The sequence below is a fragment of the Syngnathus leptorhynchus genome, chromosome 14, assembly GCF_054491065.1.
Source record: "Syngnathus leptorhynchus isolate UIUO chromosome 14, UIUO_Slep, whole genome shotgun sequence".
In the NCBI taxonomy this organism is placed as follows: domain Eukaryota; kingdom Metazoa; phylum Chordata; class Actinopteri; order Syngnathiformes; family Syngnathidae; genus Syngnathus; species Syngnathus leptorhynchus.
In genome coordinates, this window is record NC_141208.1 from 4,770,491 (window position 1) to 4,791,736 (window position 21,246).

Below are 21,246 nucleotides of genomic sequence, written 5' to 3' on the forward strand. Positions count from 1 at the left end.
ATGATATAGCATTCCAAAAAAATCACATCATTTCATCGTCGAATAAAAGCCAATTGTCAATTAATTGAGGTCAAATGTTGTCAGTTTAATGATCAACACGAGTTCAGCTAGGTTTTTGTTTTCTTCTTTTCAAGGTGGAGAATGTCTTTTTTAGTGTAGGACAACTCTTGTGGTCATATTTGGAATATATTAAACTGGTCATCAATTTCATTTCTATTTTAAGTTTTTTTTATTTTACGCTGATCTCAAATTTGCCCTTGTTTTTTCTCTAGCACATCAAAAAAATTTAATAATAATAATATGTCATATATTACGTATCTCAAATTTAATAATATTTATGAAAATTAAGGGTTAGGTTCATGGGTATTTTTTCTTAAAATGCTAGAAAAATGCATAGTAAAATTTGTATTGCGTAATGATCTATCGGGTCAAACTGGGGAAAAATAAACCTCGAAATCCTAATAGGCTGGGAAAAAAAAGTCAGGTTTCTGGATACATTAAATCATTCCTGATTAAATTTTGCTGTTGACCAGTGTTATTGAGCACCTTCGTGTTAAGATGGTATCACATACTTAAGGGCTGGGCAGTCGCATCTCCAGATTAATCATCTAATTGCTCTGCACTAAATAAGTCATTCAGTCAGAATAAAACTATACACCCGAGATGTCTTTTTTGCCAGAAAAGTCATGTTTGGAAACATTTCCAACAGCCCAAGACTAAATTAAATGTGACCCTTGTGGGATTTTTTTTTTGTCCGCATTAAAAAGTCTGCTTGTCGTGAGCAAGTTTACCTCATGCCATGAAGTCAGCCGTCTGTGGTCGGCAGCTAAAAACTGGCCAGCAAGGTCAAGAGCAGATTATTTGTTTAAAGATTTGGATTCATTTGGAATGAAATAGTCCAACAAAACCAAATTACATGAGCAGAAAAGTGTCTTGGCTTGAACCGTACAAAGGTAGACTAGATTTTAGAGCAGCTAAAAGCAGGTCTAAGTTGTGGCGCAGGTGTTCTAACAATTTGGGTGGATTTGATCAAGGTGGACATATTCTGACCTTTGAAGACATGCGCAGGAGTTATCATTATATCTTAAAAATATTTAAATCCCCCCCCCCCAACCACTGTAATAGTGATTGACTACAATATGTTCCGCCTTCTGTACAAGGCGACAAAACCGTACTGCTCGATGGAAACGTCATTTTGGAGGGGGATGCTGGTGGCTCCACGACAACACTGTTTATTTTAATTCAGCCGTCGGGGGAAGCGAGCCCGCGAATGGTTCCCCAGCGCTTTCATGTGCGACCATGCGGCCTGCCCGACGCAGTTGGGCCTTCTCTGTTATGAGCAGAGCGTAAACAAAGCATTAAGTCATCGTAAATCACGGCCCAATGGACGAGGGCGGCGGAGATGGCAGCTCCCGCAGCTCCTCCGCTCCTCCTTCGGTCCCAATGTGTAAGATGATTATTCAAATTGCAGCCCAATTAAGATAATGCTAAATGACTTTCCCCGTCTCCCACTTTGATGTGCGGGGGGATTTTTCCTGCACTTTCCAGTGGAGGGAGCGGCGGCTTGAAAGGAGCGAGGGAGGCCGGGCAGGAAGACAATTGCCCTGAGCTCAGCGCTTTGATGTCGGGAGCGTTGCGTGTATATTTGATTGGAAACGTGCCTGATTGCTTCTGTGAGATTCATTTTCGACAAAGCCTCATTTCCAAAAGTGAACGCTACATCTCATTTGCTGCACGATGCAGACGACGTGAACTTTTGGCTGAACGAGTCGAGGTTGTGCGTGCTGAGTTTGCACTCTTGGTGAACTCATCGGGGCCCTGAATGCTGAATTTTTTCTTTTTCGTCTTTGTCTTGTGGTGCATCCAATCAGTGGAATTGTTTCCTACCGTGTGTATGGCAAGAGAGATTTTTTTTTTTTAATCTACCTGAAGGCCTTTTCCTATGAATTTGGATCGTATGACTGACAGCCTTGCATTTCATCTTCTAAATTCAAATTCCGTCCTATTACATTTTCGTTGTCGTTCTCATCTGTAACTAATCGCTAGTATTTTATGTATTCTGCTTCTGTGCTTAAGGATCATTGGAAATTTCAGCCAACTCTCTTAATGCTTCACTCATCGGTTCGATTCAACATATTGTTGTCAATGTATGACTTTTTTGTTTTTGTTCAACAGACTTGGTGTTGTGTTTCAGAGATGGTGATTTTTTTTTTATTGTTTTATACAATTTCAGACTAAATGGTTGTGGGAACATCTGACTGAATTTTAATAAAGGAATGGGGGGGAGCAGGACATGACAGTTTGGCAGCACAGCAACATTCTTTTTTTCCATGAGGTCAATCTCATAAAAAAAAAAAAAATCCTCTTTCAATGAGGGATTTTTCTCTTTGACCAACGTTAGCCACGCACTGTTCATCGGGACTCCTTTTGTCTCACAGTTCACGTATTTGCCCGACCGGTCTCTGTAAACACAATGGCAAAGAAACATCAGAGGGCCTGTGCACCGGGGATGTTTACAAGAGCCGAGAGCCTGGAGATGGAACAGAGTTACCAGTGGCGATCTGCGGAGGGTCAGGGGGGGGGGGGGCTCTGAAAACACCATCTGGCCACCTCACACCTGCACGCCTCATGAGAAGTGAAGTTCATGTTATGCTCTTTGAAAGCAAGATACTCGCGTGCAAATTTGTAACATTAAATGTTTTTTTGTTCTTTTTTACAAGTCAAAAACGACACAAGGGGAAAACCGCCATGTGTTCTGTAGGCAGACCTTTGACGAATTGGATGATGAGAAGGAACATTTTCAAATTTAGTCTTATTTTCAGTCAATTTGGCATCTTTTGAGGATCTTCTTTTGTGTTCCCCTTTCTAATGTCGTCACAATGCAATCATATAAATCAAACTAAATATGTTAACTGGCCGTCGGAAGGAAGGATTTTCATCTGTGTGTGTGTGTGTGTGTGTGTGTGTGTGGGAGGGGGGGTCAAAGGTCACATTGTCCATTGACCCAAGATGACAGGTGATATTTGAGAGTGACTTCTGGTCACCTCAAAGGCCACTGCTGCATAAAACAAACTTTTTATTAGAGAATAACAAAAGCTTTGCAGGATGTAGTCAGAGCCAGCGCTATATCGCACACGTTTGCTTGAAAACACACACACACACACACGCTATTGTCAGGAGTGCACATAGTTCAGAAGCATGTTGTTACGATTAAAACGCTAAGCGTCACTATCGATCTGCTATCAGATAGATGAAGAACAGCTGAGTAAGATCACAACTCGCTATGATGCCTGCTCAAGTTTCCCGATTCAAACGATATCAGGTCAATACGCACACCGTCGGTTATCAGATGGGAATATGGGATAGAAATTCTAATATTGTGAAAACATTTTTATTCTGTGGTAGTGCTTCACTTTCACAAGGGAAACAACCCGAGTGGGTTTTCCCCATCAGGCACCTTGAATGCAGTTTTTTTTCTATTTGTGAAGCTGAAAACGAAATACTTTTTTTACATGACATGAATTTTTGGAGCAATATTGGTAAAGAAATTATAACCCATGTCAATACCTCGCTAAATACGATGCGATTCGCGCTGCAGCAGAAGAGAAAAAAATGTTGATTGAAAAGATGCAATCGTTTGAAAAATATCCAGATAAATCGTGAATGAATCGTCTTTTAATGGAGAAATATATCTGAGAGGGAAATTGCACATTTATAATATTGACAAGAACAATTCAAACGTACGGAAAATGATCAAATAAACAAATGACATCATACCCTGTCAAACTGAGCCCTACCATATTAAATGGAATCGTTCCAACTGAAACCACATTGAATCGTTCCATCGAATATTCACACTCCTACATGTTATTCAATATTATCGGAAAGGATGCAATACTAGATGGGCAAATATATACAATACAAATAAATACTAGAGGATGTAATGTCATGTGACCGGAGAGGATACACGGCTATCTGGCCGAATAGCTAGAATTCAAATAAATACGATACCGATAGGAAACAACACAGCTAGATGATGAAGATACGATACAACCGCACAAGCTAGGATACCACGCAACGATATCGACAAATGATCTGTTGTCAATACACCAGCGAATAATATATTTAGTGGGTGTCGTCAGCGTCTGCCTCATTCTTTCTCGTTCAACGACCACAAACTGTCATGTGACTTTCCGAATTCAAGCGAAGAGCCGCTGGAGTGGGAAATAATTGAAGAGTTGGTCTGTTGTAGACATCACACACTTCAAGAAGGGGAGGGGAGGGATTTTGTAATTGGCGTAGTGGTGCAAGAGGCTGCTACTGCCAGTAACTCATTGGCACTGACATTTGTCAAGGCATTTAGATGACTTTTCCTGTGTCCACACACACACGCACACACACACACACACACACACACACACAGATTTTTATCCCTGCATTGTCTTGTTTCTATTTGGAGAAAAAGCAACATTCTGCTGCGTGTCGTCCAATCCATCACTGTCGGACTTGTCAGCTGGATGTGACACTTCGGTCTCCTCCCTGAAGGGACAAGCGGACTGCAGAGGTGACTCGGGTCACTTCCACACACCTTGGCCACCTCTTGCTTCACTCACTGCCAACGCCTCCCCTAGGCCCCAAAGAGTTTCAGCCACCAAAGTTCCGTCATGTATGAGCTTCTTTTTCCAGTCATAAAAGTAGATGATATTGTCTTTTAGTTCCTCATACAGTTCCTTATGCAATTAATTTACCTGAGCAAAGTCATGGTTTTATAAATGTTTTGCTTGATTTCTTATGTTGTGATTATTATTATTATTATTTTAATGTAATACTCAAATTGCATCAAATGGTGGCATTTTCATAAGCTTAGAGCTTTTTCTAAATATTCAAAATGAATAATAAAATGTGAGAGAGAAAAAATACAAAAATAGTTAAATTTTACAGTAGCAAAACTTAAAACATTTTATTGAATTGCCCAACTTAAAATGTCAGTGTGTTGCCTTGAAATTTTTAGTTCAGAGAAATTTATTTACATGTGTGTTTATTCATGACTGTGTGTGTGCCACTTGTTATGATATTGTCTGAATGCTTTCAAATATATTTCTGTCAATGTTTTCCCAGCCTTCAAACAAGAAGAGATTCCCCTTCCTCCTCTTCCTCCTCCTCCCCCCACCCGGTCCGGACCTGCCCTCCTCGAAAGACACAGACAACTGCAGCTGGGGCTCAAATGGCCGTCGGGTTTTTAAAGTGGCCCTCTCATGCATGTCACGTATGCACTTTAAGTTTGCTCCCAACAAATCAGAACGTGCATGGCCACTGCATGTCAGCTGCGTTATTGCTGTGGTGGTCACAAATTTATTGAGTCCCAAGTCATTTTTCACTTTTGAGAAAACAAAAGAAAACACAAAATTTGATTTCATCAGCTGGTATTTTCTTGTTTTATTTATTTTTTTATTATTCATGTTGATTTCTGTTTTGAGGATTCTGTTAGTTTGTGCATGCCCTCACATGCCCGCTGTAAAAAATAATAATAGTAATAATAATTTGCATTTTTTTTTTGCCAGGAAACATTAATTTTACGTTGGAACACATCTCAAATATAAATTACTGACATTTATATTGCTCAACAGAGCAAGAAAGTCGTTTTCTGCAAAACTATTCTTTTTAGGGGTTTTTTTTATCCTCGTATCTTCAAGATCGGCTTCAATACGAGGGACAACAATTTTATCAATGCTTAATGCATTTTTTACAACAAAACTAAAAACATTTGCTTGTTTTGTGCTAACTAAAATTAGTATTGCCATATACATGCATAAATTACAGTGATAATAAATCTTAATATGACATTAGGAGGTTTTCCATGATTTCTAAAGTATTGAGCTGCACCTGTATCACAATGTGAACAATGACGCAAAACAATTAGCAACCAGTGGCCGATAACAAGGTTGATGCACGTCCACGTCTCATTTTATGATGCTCATAAACTCCACTTTTTTAACATTGTTTCCGCTCATCGCCGATTACAAGACCAGAGCAGAATGATGTGTAACGTCTTGTGTTTCAGGGACAAGTGTGTGCTGCAACTCGTAACCTTCTCCTGCTTTGAGCCGCGGCGCGCACACAATTGGCATCTACGGCCTCTTTTGGATTGGAAGCAGATGCGGAGAGCTCGGCTGCCGCGCTGCACACGTTGACCCGCAGCTAAAACATTTTCCACAGGGCCGGGCGGGTCATGCAGGTGCAACGCACGCACGCAAGCAAGCAAGCACGCACGCAAACCCCCCCTGACGAGATTGCAAAATTGACGCATAGTGAAGCGAAGGCGGTGAGTCCTCCAACCGGACTGCAAGTGCACGTGCAAGTTGCAGCGCCGGCTCTCCAATTGCTTCATCCGTCATCTTTCAAAGTGGCTGTAGTGCTAATGACGTGTGTAAAGTTTTACCTCCTCACTTGTGGTCGTGCATCAGCTGACAATAAGTCATAATAGACGGCAGGGGGCTCATCTGTAGTCAACCATATTTCTGGCAAGCGCAATTACACTTCTTGTCTTTGAAAGAAACAAAAAACGAATTCTTCAATTCTGCACATTGAAGTCATGAAAATTCTATTTATATTTGAAATTAACGTTTCTTAAATTTAAATTTGAATATACTATTGAATATTTGAATATACGTGCCAACGTGAACATAACGTACGGCATTCATCACATATTGTTTTTTTATGCAATAATTCCTAATTCGTTAGACCACTAACATGTTTTAATTCCAGTTTCCAAATAACACATTCGAATTAGATGTATTTTGTTTTTTATTGCACATAATATAATTGTATTATGTCAGATTTTTACCTATCCCAATAAATTATTTTGTCATTTCCAATTCCTGAAAGTCCACAACATATGTTTCTTTTTCTTTTCTTTACTAGTTATTTCAAAACAAAATCAATATTTTTAAACGCCTTACCTGTATTTTATTTTCTATTTCTAATTCCCACACGCATTTCTTAAAAGTTGAAAAAAATAATAATAAGGCTTTTGTCTTCTCGTTGCAGTGTGAGAAATCGGTGCCTTTTCCGGAATGTGGCGGAACATTAGGGGAGGGGGGTCGGGGGAAAAAATGGGGTCCACAGATGCCTCGGACCCCCCTAAGATGGACAAACTGGGAACCTCCATTTCAATGGATGCCGTCAACAAAGCCCTAAAATGTGTTTGAAGCGTTGCCTGCACGCAAGCAAGCATTGTCAAAGTATTTTCTTTTTGGGGGTCCTGCCGTCACGCTCATCTTTGAGCCCCCCCCCCACAATCTCGTGCATGAAAAACCATTCCAGCACGCTGATTGGATTTTGATTCCTTCCTGACCTGGAAGTGTTCCGTGAGCGCGTGCTATCAATCTTTGGACGAACGCGACACTTGTTGTTTGGTAGTTTGGGGGGCAAACGTGCGATGGCGTCTTGATTACAATTGTTCATTTGGCACCATTTTTTTTTCTCTATGTGTTGCTTTGATTGATCCTTTCCTGTCATTAAGAATTCAAGTGCGCATGCATGGTTGTTGTGATGACTAAACAATGACGCTATTAAACGTTTGGGCTCAGGTCCATGTGAAGTTTGCCTGAAAGAACAACAACAAAAATTTGTCAATTATAGTTACATCTTTGGAAAAAAAATTGAATTATCACCGTAGCCACTAAAATCAAATGAAAATGAAATGGGGGGTGAATTTTCCCGCAAAAACGCGCTTATTATTAATATTGGGTCTATTCGCATTATTATTATTATTATTATTATTATTACTATTAACGCACCGATTGGGGAAATGATATCAACGCGCCTTTTGCCGCACTGGCAAGCATCTTTTAAACCCTTCTTCAAAAACTGCATCCTATATTCAATTTGATTGATATTTTATTTGTCACTTTTACCAGATTTGTGAAACTGTTGTTACATCATTATACTATTAGAAAAGAATAAAGAAAAAGCGTCTTTTTACAACTGTTTTGAGCTTTTTGTGATCAAGCTGTCCCATATTTGAAAGCAACTAATAAATCCTTTTTGTTTTTTTAAAGCAGCCTTTTACTGCTCTTTTGAAGCGAATGTGACATTTTGCACATGGTGCCAGCCAGCATTAGTTGTCATACAAAACGTCTTTTATTCATTAATGGATAAAGATACGGATTGTGCCGGGGGTTTTTTTTTCACATTGACTTTGCACAGTTAAATATTAATGCATTAAAAATGATCATTTCTATTTTGATCTCTACTTAATAGAATATTGGCGAAGGGGGGGGGGGGGGGGTTGACGTCATAAATCTCTGCCGCTATTGGTAAAATATCACCAGTCTTGTATTGAAAGCGTGTAAGAAAACAGTCTTTTAAAAACGTCTTAAATTCACATAAAATGACCGTTTATTAAACAAACAAGCAAAATCCTTCCCAAAAAAATAAAATAAAAATACTTATCAACATGTGAAGAATCTTTCAAATAGTATACGGCAATATACACGTTCCTTCAGTCACTTTTATAATGGAACACTTTTTTTTTTTCTTTTTCGCTTAAGTCAGTTTAGGAAACACTGTCGTGTGTGTGTGTGTGTGTGCGAGTGTGAGGGGGATGTTAGTGTACGTGTGTGTGCGTGTGTGCGCGCGTGTGTGTGTGTTTGGTCCATAATATCCTGGCTACAGTTTGGAAATAAATTACTATATGCAAGTTACACGTTCATTGAAAAAGAAGAATTTTTTTAGCATAAAAAGCACAAAAAAATAGAGACTTACGTGTTATTTGTGGTAACACTGTTTAGAAACATCAAGTCTTTTTGTTTGTGTTCTTTCTCATATTAGTCCATTTTTTGTGAGGATGAATCGGGAAAGGATTTAGGAACTGGACCGCGGAGGTTGTTTTTTTTTTTTATACCTACAGGATCAGAACTTGCTGCAGTCATACACAAAAGCTCCCGAAGTGCGATAGATGGACTGGCTGGGCGGGAAGGACATCTGGCAGCTGTTATTCCCGTTCACCGGCGAGTTATTCAAGCCGATTCTCTGCGACTCGAACATTTCGCGCACCGAGTGAAAGTTTTGCTGCTGCGCCGCAGCGGCCGCCGCCGCTGGGTAGGCAGCGCCCAGGTGGCCCAGGTCCCCGGCCTGGTTGAGGTACCATGAGGTCAGCCTGCCCTGGTGGGCGTGCGGGTGGCCCTCCTGGCCCGAGTTGAGGCCGCCGTGGCCCAGGGAGGACGAGGTGGTGGTGACCGAGTAGTCTGGGAGCGTCTCATCCTGCACGGTGGTGCTGGGGGCGGCGAGGTGGCTCGCCCGCTCCCCGGCATACAAGCTCATTGCCTGCATGTTGCAATGGTAGGTGGCGTTGGAGGTAGTGGAGATGGAGTTCTGGTTACACGGGGAGCTGTAAGCCGAGGTCTGACTCGGGGAGTAGCTGAGCGACAACGACGGGGCGATACCTGTCCTTGAGGGGGGCAGCTCTGTTCCTCCTTGCGGGGACCCCCGGAGGGAGGTCATGATATTGTCCACGCTGAAGCCCTGCGCCGAAGCCTGGCCGTGGTGTTGGTGTTGATGGTGGTGGTGTTGTTGCTGCTGCTCCGCGGTCTCCATGCCCACCATAGAGCGGTTGGACGGGATGCTGCTGTGCGGGCTCCCGCTGGACATGCTGCTGCTGTCCGGGCTCTCGATTTTGGGCACGGCGCTCAAAGACGGCGAGTTGGCCTGTGGTGGTGTCACGGTGCCGTTCTCCGTTTTAATATCCTGGATTCGGACGGGTTGCGTGCCGGCCTGCTCCTGGTCCCGGGATTGCTGTTGCTGCTGCTGCTGTTGCTGCTGTCGGGGTGGCGCGTCCTTCTGTAGCCGGTCCTCCTTCTCCTTGAGCACGTCCTTCTTCTTGAAGCGCCGTCGCCTGCGCAAGAAGCTGCCGTTCTCGAACATGTTGTACGAGTCCGGATCCAGGGTCCAGTAACTGCCCTTGCCGGGTTTCTTGTCGTCGCGTGGCACTTTGACGAAACACTCGTTGAGAGACAAGTTGTGGCGGATGCTGTTCTGCCAGCCTTGCTTGTTGTCTCGGTAGAAAGGGAACCGCTCCATGATGAACTGGTAAATCCCGTTCAGGGTCACCTTCTTGTCGGGTGAGTTCTGGATGGCCATGGTGATGAGCGCGATGTAGCTGTACGGAGGTTTCACCATATCCTTGGGCTGAGGCTGAGGAGTGTACGGTCCGTACGCGCGCGCCATGCCGGCCGGGTACTGGTCGTGCGCGGCATGGGTGTACATGTTCATGGGCGCAGGCATGCCCGTGTATCCCCCGCCGGCCGCGGCTCGGTAGTAGCCCGGGTCGCCGCTGATGTAGGGCACGACGCCCAGCGAATTCGGGCTTGAGACGGAGTAGCGCGCCTGCATGGCTTCGGCTCCTCCAGAAAAAAAAGTTGGATTCCTGTGCGCCCAAAAACTGAGCAAGGCTCCCTTTTTAACAATAAAACAAATGTAAAGGGGGAAAAAAGAAACTTTTGGTATATTTTAAGCCGTCCCCATCGCAGAGCGTTTGGAAAAGTTCTGGACTTTGGACATCTGTCACCACGCGGAACTTTTGCGCAGTTAAATTCTTTCCTCCTTTTTGCTGCCAGTGAAGCTCCTCCTCGCTCAGGGCCACCGGCGTCCAATAAGAAGTGTTGTAGGAGCCCAACGGGGGGAAAGGGGGGGGGGGGCACTTCAGGCCCACGTCGAGTCACAACAACCCGATGAGGGAAGAGTGAGTTATCCTCCAAATGCGTAAATATCACCCAAATATGTCATATTGACAACACATTTTATTTGGTTGTCGCTTTACTTTCATTTTCGTTTTTTTAGAAAAGCTGATGGCTGCTATTGGAAAGGAAAAATCAAAGTCTGGGTTCATGAAAAAAGCAAATTTGGGAATTCAGGTGTGAAGATTTCTTCAGGGGTGCAGGCCCAGAGCCAAATGGCGTTTGGTCATCTCAATTTGAGTCGGGGGCTTCTTTTATTCAGAAGACGCACACAAATTGATGATTTTCAGACTATTGTGTGAGATTCTTCCTCGGTCAAGGTTTGCAATGTGTGAGGGTAAAATAATAGAAAGAAATAAAAAATGACAAGAGTGAGCCCATCAAATGGACCTCCAATGCACAGCGTGAAATTATTCATGGTGACCGGCGAGGCAAAGTTACACTCGTGATATGAGTAAGTCTTCGCACGTCGTCTTAATTAAAATATCCGTGCAGTGCTCGGGCGGTTTCTCCTTACATGGACCCGGGCATGAACTTTTTCCACCGCCTCGGGGCTGTTTGCACGCGCAGCCCACGATGGGCCTTCTCCTTAATACCAGCGCCTGCCCACCCAGGCCCTCTTAAATCCCACGCAACCTTTTTTTGTTGTTTGTAATGGATATCTAAATATGAATGTTTGAAATACAACATACGCAGGCTGTGCGTAAATGGTTACATATTCCGTCACAATTCAAGTGAGGACAATTCATGATTCACATGTATTTAATAAATAAATGTATACACACACACAAACGCACGCACACAGTATGGATTTTTTTTTTAAAGAGGAATTGAATGTGGCAATACTTTAGGTTGGCATACTCAGAGTGTGAGTACAAGCTTATACTCATTGGATTAAATTGAAAAAGAAAAAGCAATTGGAGGTTAAGTCATGGATTTGATTGTGGCTCTCTCTAGCGGACAGCAAGGGTAAAGCTGAACAAAATCTACATGGGCCAGGAATTCGGCGGTATTTGGGGGGTAGATAGGGTGGGACTTGTCGGGTCGTGGTAGGTGATACATAAATATGTTCATTTGTAAACTGTATTTTAGAGTTGGTCAGTGAAGTGGTTCTTGGAGTCGTTTTTAGGTGGTGGTGAAATATTTCAAAAATGAGAACCACTATTGTATTTAAAGTTGTTTTTTTTTACAAAACACCCATGAATCATTTCCATCATTGCAGATTGAAACTTGATAGGGATTAAAGATGTTTTTAAAATGACATGTAAATGTGCTAATAATCACACGTGAACAATGCGCCCTATCTTTCCACCGACTAAATCATCAACTAGGCTTTTACGCACTTATGAAACGCTGCTGCCACCTAGTGGGAAATTAGAGTATTACTACAATGTGCTAAATGTCAAGGGAGGAAGGATGGAGAGGCTTTCTCCAAGAAGTGACCCGGTGAACAAAAGGAAAGTTTTGGCATGATCTTTCCTACCTTTTGATTGAGGTCTCATCCTTCCAGAATGTGATGCATTGAGCTCACGAAGCAAGTTTGAAAAAGTTCCAATTTCAGTCAGTCTTTGAAAGGCTCCTGGATGGAACGTATACCTGTCGTTAAAAAACAACATAGAGACAATTATGTAGACAATATGTGCCTTTTACATTAAAAAAAAAAAAGCTGTTCAATTTTAAAAATACTGAAAAAAGGTAAGTCTGTAAGCTAATTGATTTTATTGTGGCCCAAAAAGGCATGAACAAAAATGATGCTGGCGTTTACAAAAACAAGTCCCGTACAACTCTATTGAGAAAGAATAAAGAGGGCAAGTAAAATAAACTGAGATGTGGTTGCACAAGTTTGCACACCCTAATAATACTGTAAGGATCAGATTGAAACTCATGAAAAGGGACCATGTTTTGTGACTGCTTACACAAGAGAAGCACTAGAGGGCAGCACAGTAACAAAACTCAGGGGGGAGCAAAGTCCAGGACGGTGATTTGAGTATTTTGACTTGAAACTTGGACTTCAAATGCATTTATATTCTGCTTACAACTCTAAAAGGGTAACCTACCCATAAGAAATAGGAAAATAAAGATATGACGGTGATTTGAGTATTTTGACTTGAAACTTGGACTTCAAATGCATTTATATTCTGCTTACAACTCTAAAAGGGTAACCTACCCATAAGAAATAGGAAAATAAAGATATCTTTAAAATACATCCTGGGCTATAGATTGTTGAATGTCATTTTGTTCACTTATAACAACTGAAAATGATCAGACCATAACCAATCACACAAGCAGGCTGCAGTATTGTATTGTACTTATTATATGAAGAAAAAAAAAAAAAAAACTCCAACCCAATACATTTTTAGAGTTTGCCTACTAATAATGGAAACAACAAACAGTTTAGATAATACATTCCTTTATTGGTCATTTCCGGCATGATTAAGTGCAACGAATATACAAGTGCATCTGAATAAATGATGTACAATTAAAGTTCAATACTTTCACGAGTTCAATTCAAAGTAAACGTAATTTATGATACAGATTCATCCCTCAAATATCAACTTTCATAATTTACTACCTAATATCCATATCAAAAATCCTTTTTCAATTTCCTGAGATGATGGATTTGCCGTTTTAGTTCAAATTATACAAAACAAAATCATGAACAAGTTTTCACGTTTGGAATCGAAATAAATGACATTCCCCACGATATGAACAATGCTGCACTTTTTTTTATGTCCATTATTTGATTTGGTCGTGTCCTTCTTCACATGACACAAGGCTTCACGTCCTGATAGGCGCTCTGGTGATGGTGTAGCTGATGAGGATGAGAATGGTGGTGATGATGATGATAATAAGACGCTCCAGTGCCCGGATGCAGAGGGGACATCCCGTTGAGGCTTAAAACCAAATCCTTCCTCTCACACACTGCATTAGAGTGGCTGGAGTACCGAGAGAGTCCAGCTGCAAACACCACAAAGCAAAATTAATTGCAAGAATTTCATGTTCAAAGCATTATTGGGATTACTTAAAATCGTGATGTAGGTATAAAATGTACATTTATTGCTCTGTACTGTCGCGGTATAGGATTTGAATGTAATCATTTTAAGATTACATTAAGATAGATATGAACGTGGTGTTAATTTATTTCCTTGATAAATTTATAAATTAAACTTATAAATTGTATTATTAGAAAATTAACAGCTAATTTAAATGCGACACTGCATCTTGATATTGCGTCATGTCCGTTTTGAGAATGTTATGGACATTTATATGCTTCTATTTATCAAACATAACTATGTGAATTATATGAATTCATGTATACGTCACTTATTAAATTTAAATGTGCTTTACATTTATTTTTTGATTAAATGCAAACGGTTAAAAGAATTAAATTAGATGGAAAAAATGACTGAAGGTAATAAATATTTTTATTTGTAATTGATTTCTAAAATTGCAAAGGCCTGCAAACAATTTTAGTTCTTTACGACAAACGTAAACTCATGCTGAATTGATTTACATTAGACCTAATTATCTTTAAAGGGCAAAGAAAGCTTTACAATAACTTACAAATAATTTCCCATCTATTTTATCCAAAATATCTCTTAAATTTCTTCGTGCAAAAATAACCCAAGTTTGGTCAGAAATTGAAGCTACACGCTTTTGACCCAACTTGGGTTGTTTGAGTACAAAAATGGGTTCAATTTATCCATTTAGCGGCTCTGTTCTTTTTTTATTTTATTAACATTTTTGTGCGGGACATAATTAAACAATAATACAGTATAGTGCAAAAAAACAAGTTACCTGGAATGTCGGCAGAATCTCGTCCGTTATGATGCAGATAACTTTGATCCAGAGAGTAAGACGCCATCCCGTGCGCGTGCAAAGCACCGTGCGCACCGGTGCCGTTACTGGAAGCCTGCTGTTTAAGATACGGTACGGCAGAAGAGCTCCAATGGGGTAGCGCATGGCCGTAAGGGGTCTGACAGTCCAGGGAAGCCACCACGGCTGGAGAGGACTGCAGCGAGCTGCCGCCGCTGTCCGGGCAGATGGAGTAGTCTGCACTGGGGGTCGCGGACATGTATGACGAGCCAGAGCCGGCGGACACATGATGCCCCCCTGGCACCCCATCAAACCCCCCATGAGGCATGGAATTGAAGTCTAAATTGTAGCCGTTGTGGCACACTAAGGGCCCCGACGCGGCCTGGAAATCGAACCCGATGCCGTTCATCATCCTGTACGTAGGTTTTAACGTTTGGCATTTCCTACGGAACCCTCGAGGTCTGCGTCGGAAGGAGCCCTCCTCGAACATGAACTCACTGCCCGGGTCGATGGTCCAGTAATGGCCCTTGCCGGGCCTGCCGAGCCCTTTGGGCAGCTTGATGAAGCATTCGTTGAGTGACAGGTTGTGTCGGACAGAGTTCTTCCATCCCTGGTAGGAGCCTCGGAAAAAAGTAAAGCGCGCCTGCAGGAACTGGTAGATCTCGCTCAGGGTGAGCCGCTTGCTGGGCGAGCTCTGGATGGCCATGACGATGAGGGCGATGTACGAGTAGGGGGGCTTCTCCGGACGCCTCAAACCCGAGTTGCCACGCTTGACTTTGGCCGATGCGTCGTGCGTGCTCGACGCGGGGATGGAGCGCACCACGTTTGAGTCCAAATGGCCTTGCAGGGGGCTCTTGGTCGTCATCGTAATTTTTTTTCTCCCTAATCACCCACCGTTAGTTAGAAGCATTGAAAAACACCGTCGGACGCACGAGAATCTGCAGCCTCGCCTCCTCTTCCTCGGCTCGGTCCATTGCAAAGACCAGCAAAGCCCCTGGACTTTGCTCCAACACCCAGGCGACCACCTAGCTATCACTTCTCCAAATCTGCCTCTGCCCCTCTAACCCTTCGTAAGCCCTCCAAGAAATCCTCTGGAACTCAGCTCCCTCCCATCTGGATAAAATCCAGACTAGAAGCCGGACACTGTGGAGTGGAAGACAACCCCACCAACCCTCCTCACCCCCCTCCTCCCTGCCCCAACACAAACACTCCCCTAGATGAAGCCCCCTTATTTTTAAGTGCACGCTAAATGATGACAAACAATTTGAAACAAGATTCTCTGACCTCGCATGTGAGCTTTGTCATGCAATGAGACGTGCAGCCCCTAGTAGTGCTGTTCTTCTACTCAGTGTTTTGGACTCATTAGAAAACATAGTTTGGCCACCCTTGAGATGCATTCATATCTACTGCAATTGTGATTTATTAACCCCTATAGCAGAAATGAAATAAAACTCTGTATTTTGGTCAATTTGTCAGTTAGCAGGATCATTTCAGTTTTTTTGGATGATAAGGAACAAAAAGACATTGAACGAATCCTGAAGAAAATTTAACATGAACTACTTTCACAAACTCTCGCAACACATCACCACTATATGGCATATGGGCTAAACCAAGTTTGAAGCAAAAAATAAATATATCTATATATTTTTAATTATCAGCACAAAGGGCTCACCTTAAAAAAAAAGACCATTCAAAGACGGCAGAAAATTAACAGCAAACCAACTAAAGTGCAAGAACTCATTTACTGCATCATATACTCAGGGCATACCACGTGACCACGTCCTGCGCATGCGTCGAGATGCACTTAACATTCAATGCAATATGTGGACGTGCATATCAGAAAAAAATATTTCATCTGATCCAACATGAATCAGATGAATTTTTTTTGCTAAATGCACTTTTGTTGCAGTGGACCGGACCTACAAGTTGTTACAAGTGCCGTCGAGTGCAATTAAGTGTTGCGCAAAGTTATCATGGAAACAAATAAAACAAACAACTTGTCATTAATTATGTCAAAGAGATTGTAATAAAGAGCTATTACATGCTATTATATTGATTTCGGAATATATCATTTACAGCCCACACAGAGACATTATCTTTGGGATCAGTTTGACCCCGTGCACTGTTAATGTAGCAATGATTTTCTTGCTTCCTATTTCATAACTTTCTTAATGAGTGGGGCCACTCGGGATTTACTCATTCATAAAAAGTACATACGTTTTCAATTCTGCGCACTTTTCCAATTAATCTCACCACGGGGACATTCTTAGCTGTATAAATATTGATATTTTGTTTTGGAAGATATTGAGGTCACATTTGATATTTTTATTATTTTATTTTAAAACCTCTTTAGGGCCCTTTAACCTAGTGGTGCAACAACCACTGATAGTTCATATACGTTCCCCCGAATAAAGAGTTTATCAATAAATCACCAACAGCCCACACAGACATATATATATATATATATATATATATATTTATATTTATTTAAAAGATATAAAATGTAACAACTATGACCAAATATTAAACTAGCAACAAAATAAACAGGTTAGGACATAGACAAAACAAAACAAAAATGAATAAAATCTGTCAGATATTCAATTCCAATTCCAACAAATCTCTTTCTCTCGAAAATGACAGGCAAAACAAATTTAGTGCTAATCCACTAGATGGCAGAGAGCACAGGTTAACCTGTGCATTCACCTGTTGCCAGTCATACAATAGAATTTGAGCTCTGCTAAACAAACTAAAATAAATAAATACGTGAGCACATAAGACATCTTCCTTATTAAGTTGATACTTTTTTTTTTTCCTGATGTAAAATATGTCCTCAGTAAACTTTGGGAAACACTGCAAGGTCACAAAGTCTGAAAGAGATGCCTGCAGCTTGGCGCATGCGCAAATCCAAGGTCCATATGGCCACTGGGGTGAAGGTAAAGCGGCGATGCAGGTGGATTGAAAGGTGGCGTCACGACAACGGCGTAGCCTTCGACGTGATTCGAGACTCGTCTGAACGGGTTGCTGAGGATGGTGTCTATCGTGAAGGAACTTGTGAACTTTTCAGCGGTGCTGGGTGACGCGTCCTCGGAGCTCCTCTGCTCCACCGCCTTCTGTTTGCTGAGATGGATGCTGATGCGCTTTCTCCTCCGTCTGAACACGCCGTCGGCGAACGTGTACTCGCTGTGCGGGTTGAGCATCCAGAAGTTGTCCTTCCCCCATGGTCGGGATGGGTCCCGGAGCACCTTGTGGAAGCAGTCGTTGAGCGACAGGTTGTGGCGCACCGAGTTCCTCCAGCCCGTGTAGCTCCCGCGGAAGAAGGGGAACTTGTTCATGAGATACTCGTTGATTTCGGCCAAGGTGAGGCGTCCTCGTGGCGAGTCCCGGATGGCCATGGCGATGAGGGCGATGTAGGAGAACGGTGGTTTGGGTCTGCGTGTGTACGGCTTGGATTTGCCGGCGTGAGGGCTGTGCGCCGCGCAGTCTCCATCCGAGCATAATTCTTCACACTCGCTCGGTTCTGCCGGCCTGGTGGTGGTGTCATCGAAGTTCATGTTGTGGTGGTTCCCGTACAAGACCCCAAGCTTCATGCCCTTTTACTTCTTGAGCTACTCGGCTCTCTGTGCTTAAGTGAAATCCCCGTGCGTAAAAGTGCGCAAATTGTTTCCAGTGGTTGTACCTATGCGATGCCTGTGCTCACCTACAACCTGTTTGAGCAACACTTTATAGTTTACCTCTGCGACAACCCCAAAGGGGCGGGGCTTGTGATTCCTTCAAGTGGCGTTTCCCATCCTTTGACTCAAGGCGCACAGGAAGAAAAAAAATCCCACGGAAGAATAGCAAAACAAAATGTCACAGATGCACGGGTTAATTATATCCCGTCTAGCATCAAGTGTTGTCACAATAAGTCACTGAAGTAGACGAACATGACTTGTTGTCAATAAATCATCTTCAGACCAAAGAAGCAAAATTGCACAATTTCCCACGTCACTCCTGATCTCTTAAGTGTGCCCGTCACAGCTTTATTTTTTTTTGCGCAATACTGTACAGTAAATATATTTTTTTTTACTCTTTGATCAGCCATTAAATCTAAATTTTATTCTCTTCAAGACTGTACAACACTTGACACCACAAACTTCTACACACTTGCCACTCCTTTTTTTAATAGTATAGTTTTGCTGATTGCGAATCCATTTTTTCTGTCCGTCTTTAGCGCAATGACCATCAGCCATTATCCCTCACTGTGATGCAAGCATTTTTGAAAAAGCTATTTTGGTGTAATTTAATTGAGGCTTTGAAACTTGGAAGGACTTGAATTATGGAAACACCTGTACCTTGATTCTAGAAACACTTTAATAGATAAAGCCACAAAGTAAGTGGCTGTGTTGAGTAAGCACATCATCCACAAATAGAAAAATACTTTTAGACAATTATCAATGTGCAGTCAGGTCTATGTTGAGTATGAAGCATATTTGGATTTAGGCAAGTTGGAGCAGCATTTACAGTGAAGCCAGCGCTTGTGCACAATACTTTAAACACTGGCATCCGGCCAGCAAGACGACCGATGTCAGCACCGACTCACAAACATAAGATGTCCCCTGGATGTACTGCGGCTGCTTAAGGATGCGAATACTCTGGTAGCATGTGTCAATAAAAATGTACAGCTGCATAATCCCTATTATGATACAGAATAAACTACAACTTCCACCAAAGAATAGCAATTAATATTGTTTTTTAGGCTACCACAGCAACAACAACAAAAATCAAGTGCATTAGTTTGCTCCACGTAAAAACAAAAATCCCGATTAATACTGCCATCTATGTAGTGGATGTGCAATTACAGTTTATTTTAGTTGAGCCCCCCCCTCCCAAAAAATCACATTTAGAAGTACTATTTGACAGCTAATCGATAGAGTGGGAAACCTTCAGATTGCTCCCATAAGTAATTGCTGTTTATTCTTACTTTTTGTTTTATTTCTATAGTTGTAACACATCATAATTTAGGGAAAGCTATAAAGTAGAACTAAGAATAATCCAATCCAAGCTTGGCAAAAGTGCCAAAGCCCCATATAAGCATTGAAATAAACTTTGCACGATAGATGAAGTCAGGCTCTTTGTAATTATACAGAAAAGCATTTGAATGTCACCAGGCATTTGAGTCATGTAAACCGTTGCAGCAGATTCCACACGGCGTCTAAAAATAACCCCGTAAAGATGTCCGCCTACTTACGTGTGCGGCGCAGTTTGCATAAGTCCCGCTCGAGGGTTCTGCCTGTGTACACAAACAAAAGCTCAGTGCGTGTGAGGCGGCCGTTAGTCGGCGGGGGTCAGGATGATTTCCAGATGATTAGGCCTCTCAAAGCGTAAACAGTAGCCTCGGTATCCACAATGCCTTCTCGGGATCAAATTCAAAAGTCAATTTGATGGTAATTTGAAATGCTCCTTGGAACTATTTTTCATGGGCCTTTAATGCCGACTTTGCACAAACGTGTCATCATGAGACAGCTGAAAGCGGCTTGAAATGTATTTGGGCTCCACTTTTTTCCAGTTGCAGCGCTCGCATATACTGTACACAAACGCATTACATTAAATGCTCTGGATTCTGTTTGAGCAAATTTCGCAAGCTCGGCGGTCGCACCATCCCTGTAATATTCCGCCATCTATTCCGAGACGAGCGAGTTGAGAGTTAGGGTTAGGGTTAGCTTGCGTCGGGATTGGGGACTTTTTTTATGTCGGTCTTTGATGTACTTGAAGTGACCAACAGATATGACAAAAATTAAATAAAGGGTTCTTAAAACTATGTGCTAGAGATAAAAAAAAAAAGAGGGTTTGGAATCTGGTAAAAAAAAAAAAAATCATCTGTACTTCAGGCGTGTCAGGGACAAACTGCGGAGCCACAAAACTTTTAACATCTTAACAACAGAGAGAGAAAAGGCAGATTAACATCTTAATCAGGCAATCTAAGGCACTACAAAGAACAAAATGGAGACCCACCCAAATGAGGATTCACAACTATTTCACTCAAGGCTTCCGAATGGGTCAATTTTTAAATGCTGCCCGACAACTTTTGCACTTAAACTGCACCTTTTTTTTTTTTTAAAGTAGCGTTCTTATTTTGTCACAATGGTTGATTTGAAAGCTTTGTATGGAATTTGGATTTTGACAATCCCAGCAAATGAATGTTTTGTTCCAGATGAGTCAACGCGGCAGTTGTGTATACAAAATAATCTGCCAGCCATATCTGCAAGGACAATGGTTGCGTGAGGCCATGCTCGGCTGCCCCTCGCATGCTTACCCAAGGCGTGTGTCGCTCCAAAGGCGACATAAGGGTGCTCGACGACTTTGCTCGAGGGCACCGGCGGCGCTGAACGACTATAATCATTTCAAATCATACGAGCTGTTCAAGAACAGATGCTGCATGACACTTTGATTTGATCTCCTTGTATTTTGATTTGACAGTCATTCACATAAATGAGAATGGAATTTAGGGATTATGAAAATGATTAAAAAGTAACTTGTATTTTTTTCTAGGGGGGTGAATATTAAAAAAAAAAAAAGAAAATTAAATTACTGACATTTTTCCACCTGTTCCTACACACCTGAACTTCTAGTCAGGTCAATTAGTTTTTTTGTTTTTAAATCACCTTTTTATTGACATAGTCAAGCAGCAATAATGAGTTCAGCTTGAAAAAGAAAC

The 21,246-nt window shown here is 41.9% G+C and overlaps 3 protein-coding genes across 5 annotated transcripts in view; all 3 read right to left on the minus strand.

The window, feature by feature from the left end:
- Positions 1-21,246, minus strand: part of foxq1a (forkhead box Q1a) — a 96,075-nt gene that overhangs the window by 74,393 nt on the left and 436 nt on the right. The window contains exons 2-3 of one of the 3 annotated variants that reach the window (XR_015068150.1): positions 19,780-19,821; positions 12,220-12,332 (exon numbers count right to left, since the gene is read on the minus strand). Coding sequence is in view for 1 of the 3 variants with exons in the window: in XM_085929601.1 (XP_085785727.1) it covers positions 17,411-18,139 (729 nt within the window). In the remaining 2 variants the exon portion in view is untranslated. Of the gene's footprint in view, positions 1-12,219; positions 12,333-15,793; positions 19,822-21,246 lie in introns of those variants that run through there. The other 2 variants (XR_015068149.1, XM_085929601.1) reach the window with 2 other exon arrangements.
- foxc1a (forkhead box C1a) lies at positions 8,396-10,625 on the minus strand. Its single transcript, XM_085930125.1, has one exon. The coding sequence runs from the start codon at positions 10,390-10,392 to the stop codon at positions 8,914-8,916; it is 1,479 nt and encodes a 492-aa protein (XP_085786251.1). The 5' UTR covers positions 10,393-10,625; the 3' UTR covers positions 8,396-8,913.
- On the minus strand, positions 13,151-15,688 carry foxf2a (forkhead box F2a). Its single transcript, XM_085930124.1, has 2 exons — positions 14,535-15,688; positions 13,151-13,694 (listed from the first exon to the last, which is right to left on the minus strand). Exons 1-2 carry the CDS (start codon positions 15,415-15,417, stop codon positions 13,498-13,500), a joined length of 1,080 nt encoding a protein of 359 aa, XP_085786250.1. The 5' UTR covers positions 15,418-15,688; the 3' UTR covers positions 13,151-13,497.

Coding starts and splice junctions, on each gene's coding strand:
- foxc1a (XM_085930125.1), bottom strand. CDS start 10,392: ATGCAGGCGCGCTACTCCGTCTCAAGCCCGAATTCGCTGGGCGTCGTG.
- foxf2a (XM_085930124.1), bottom strand. CDS start 15,417: ATGACGACCAAGAGCCCCCTGCAAGGCCATTTGGACTCAAACGTGGTG. Junction 13,695..14,534: donor AGATTCTGCCGACATTCCAG/GTAACTTGTTTT, acceptor TGGTGTTTGCAG/CTGGACTCTCTCGGTACTCC.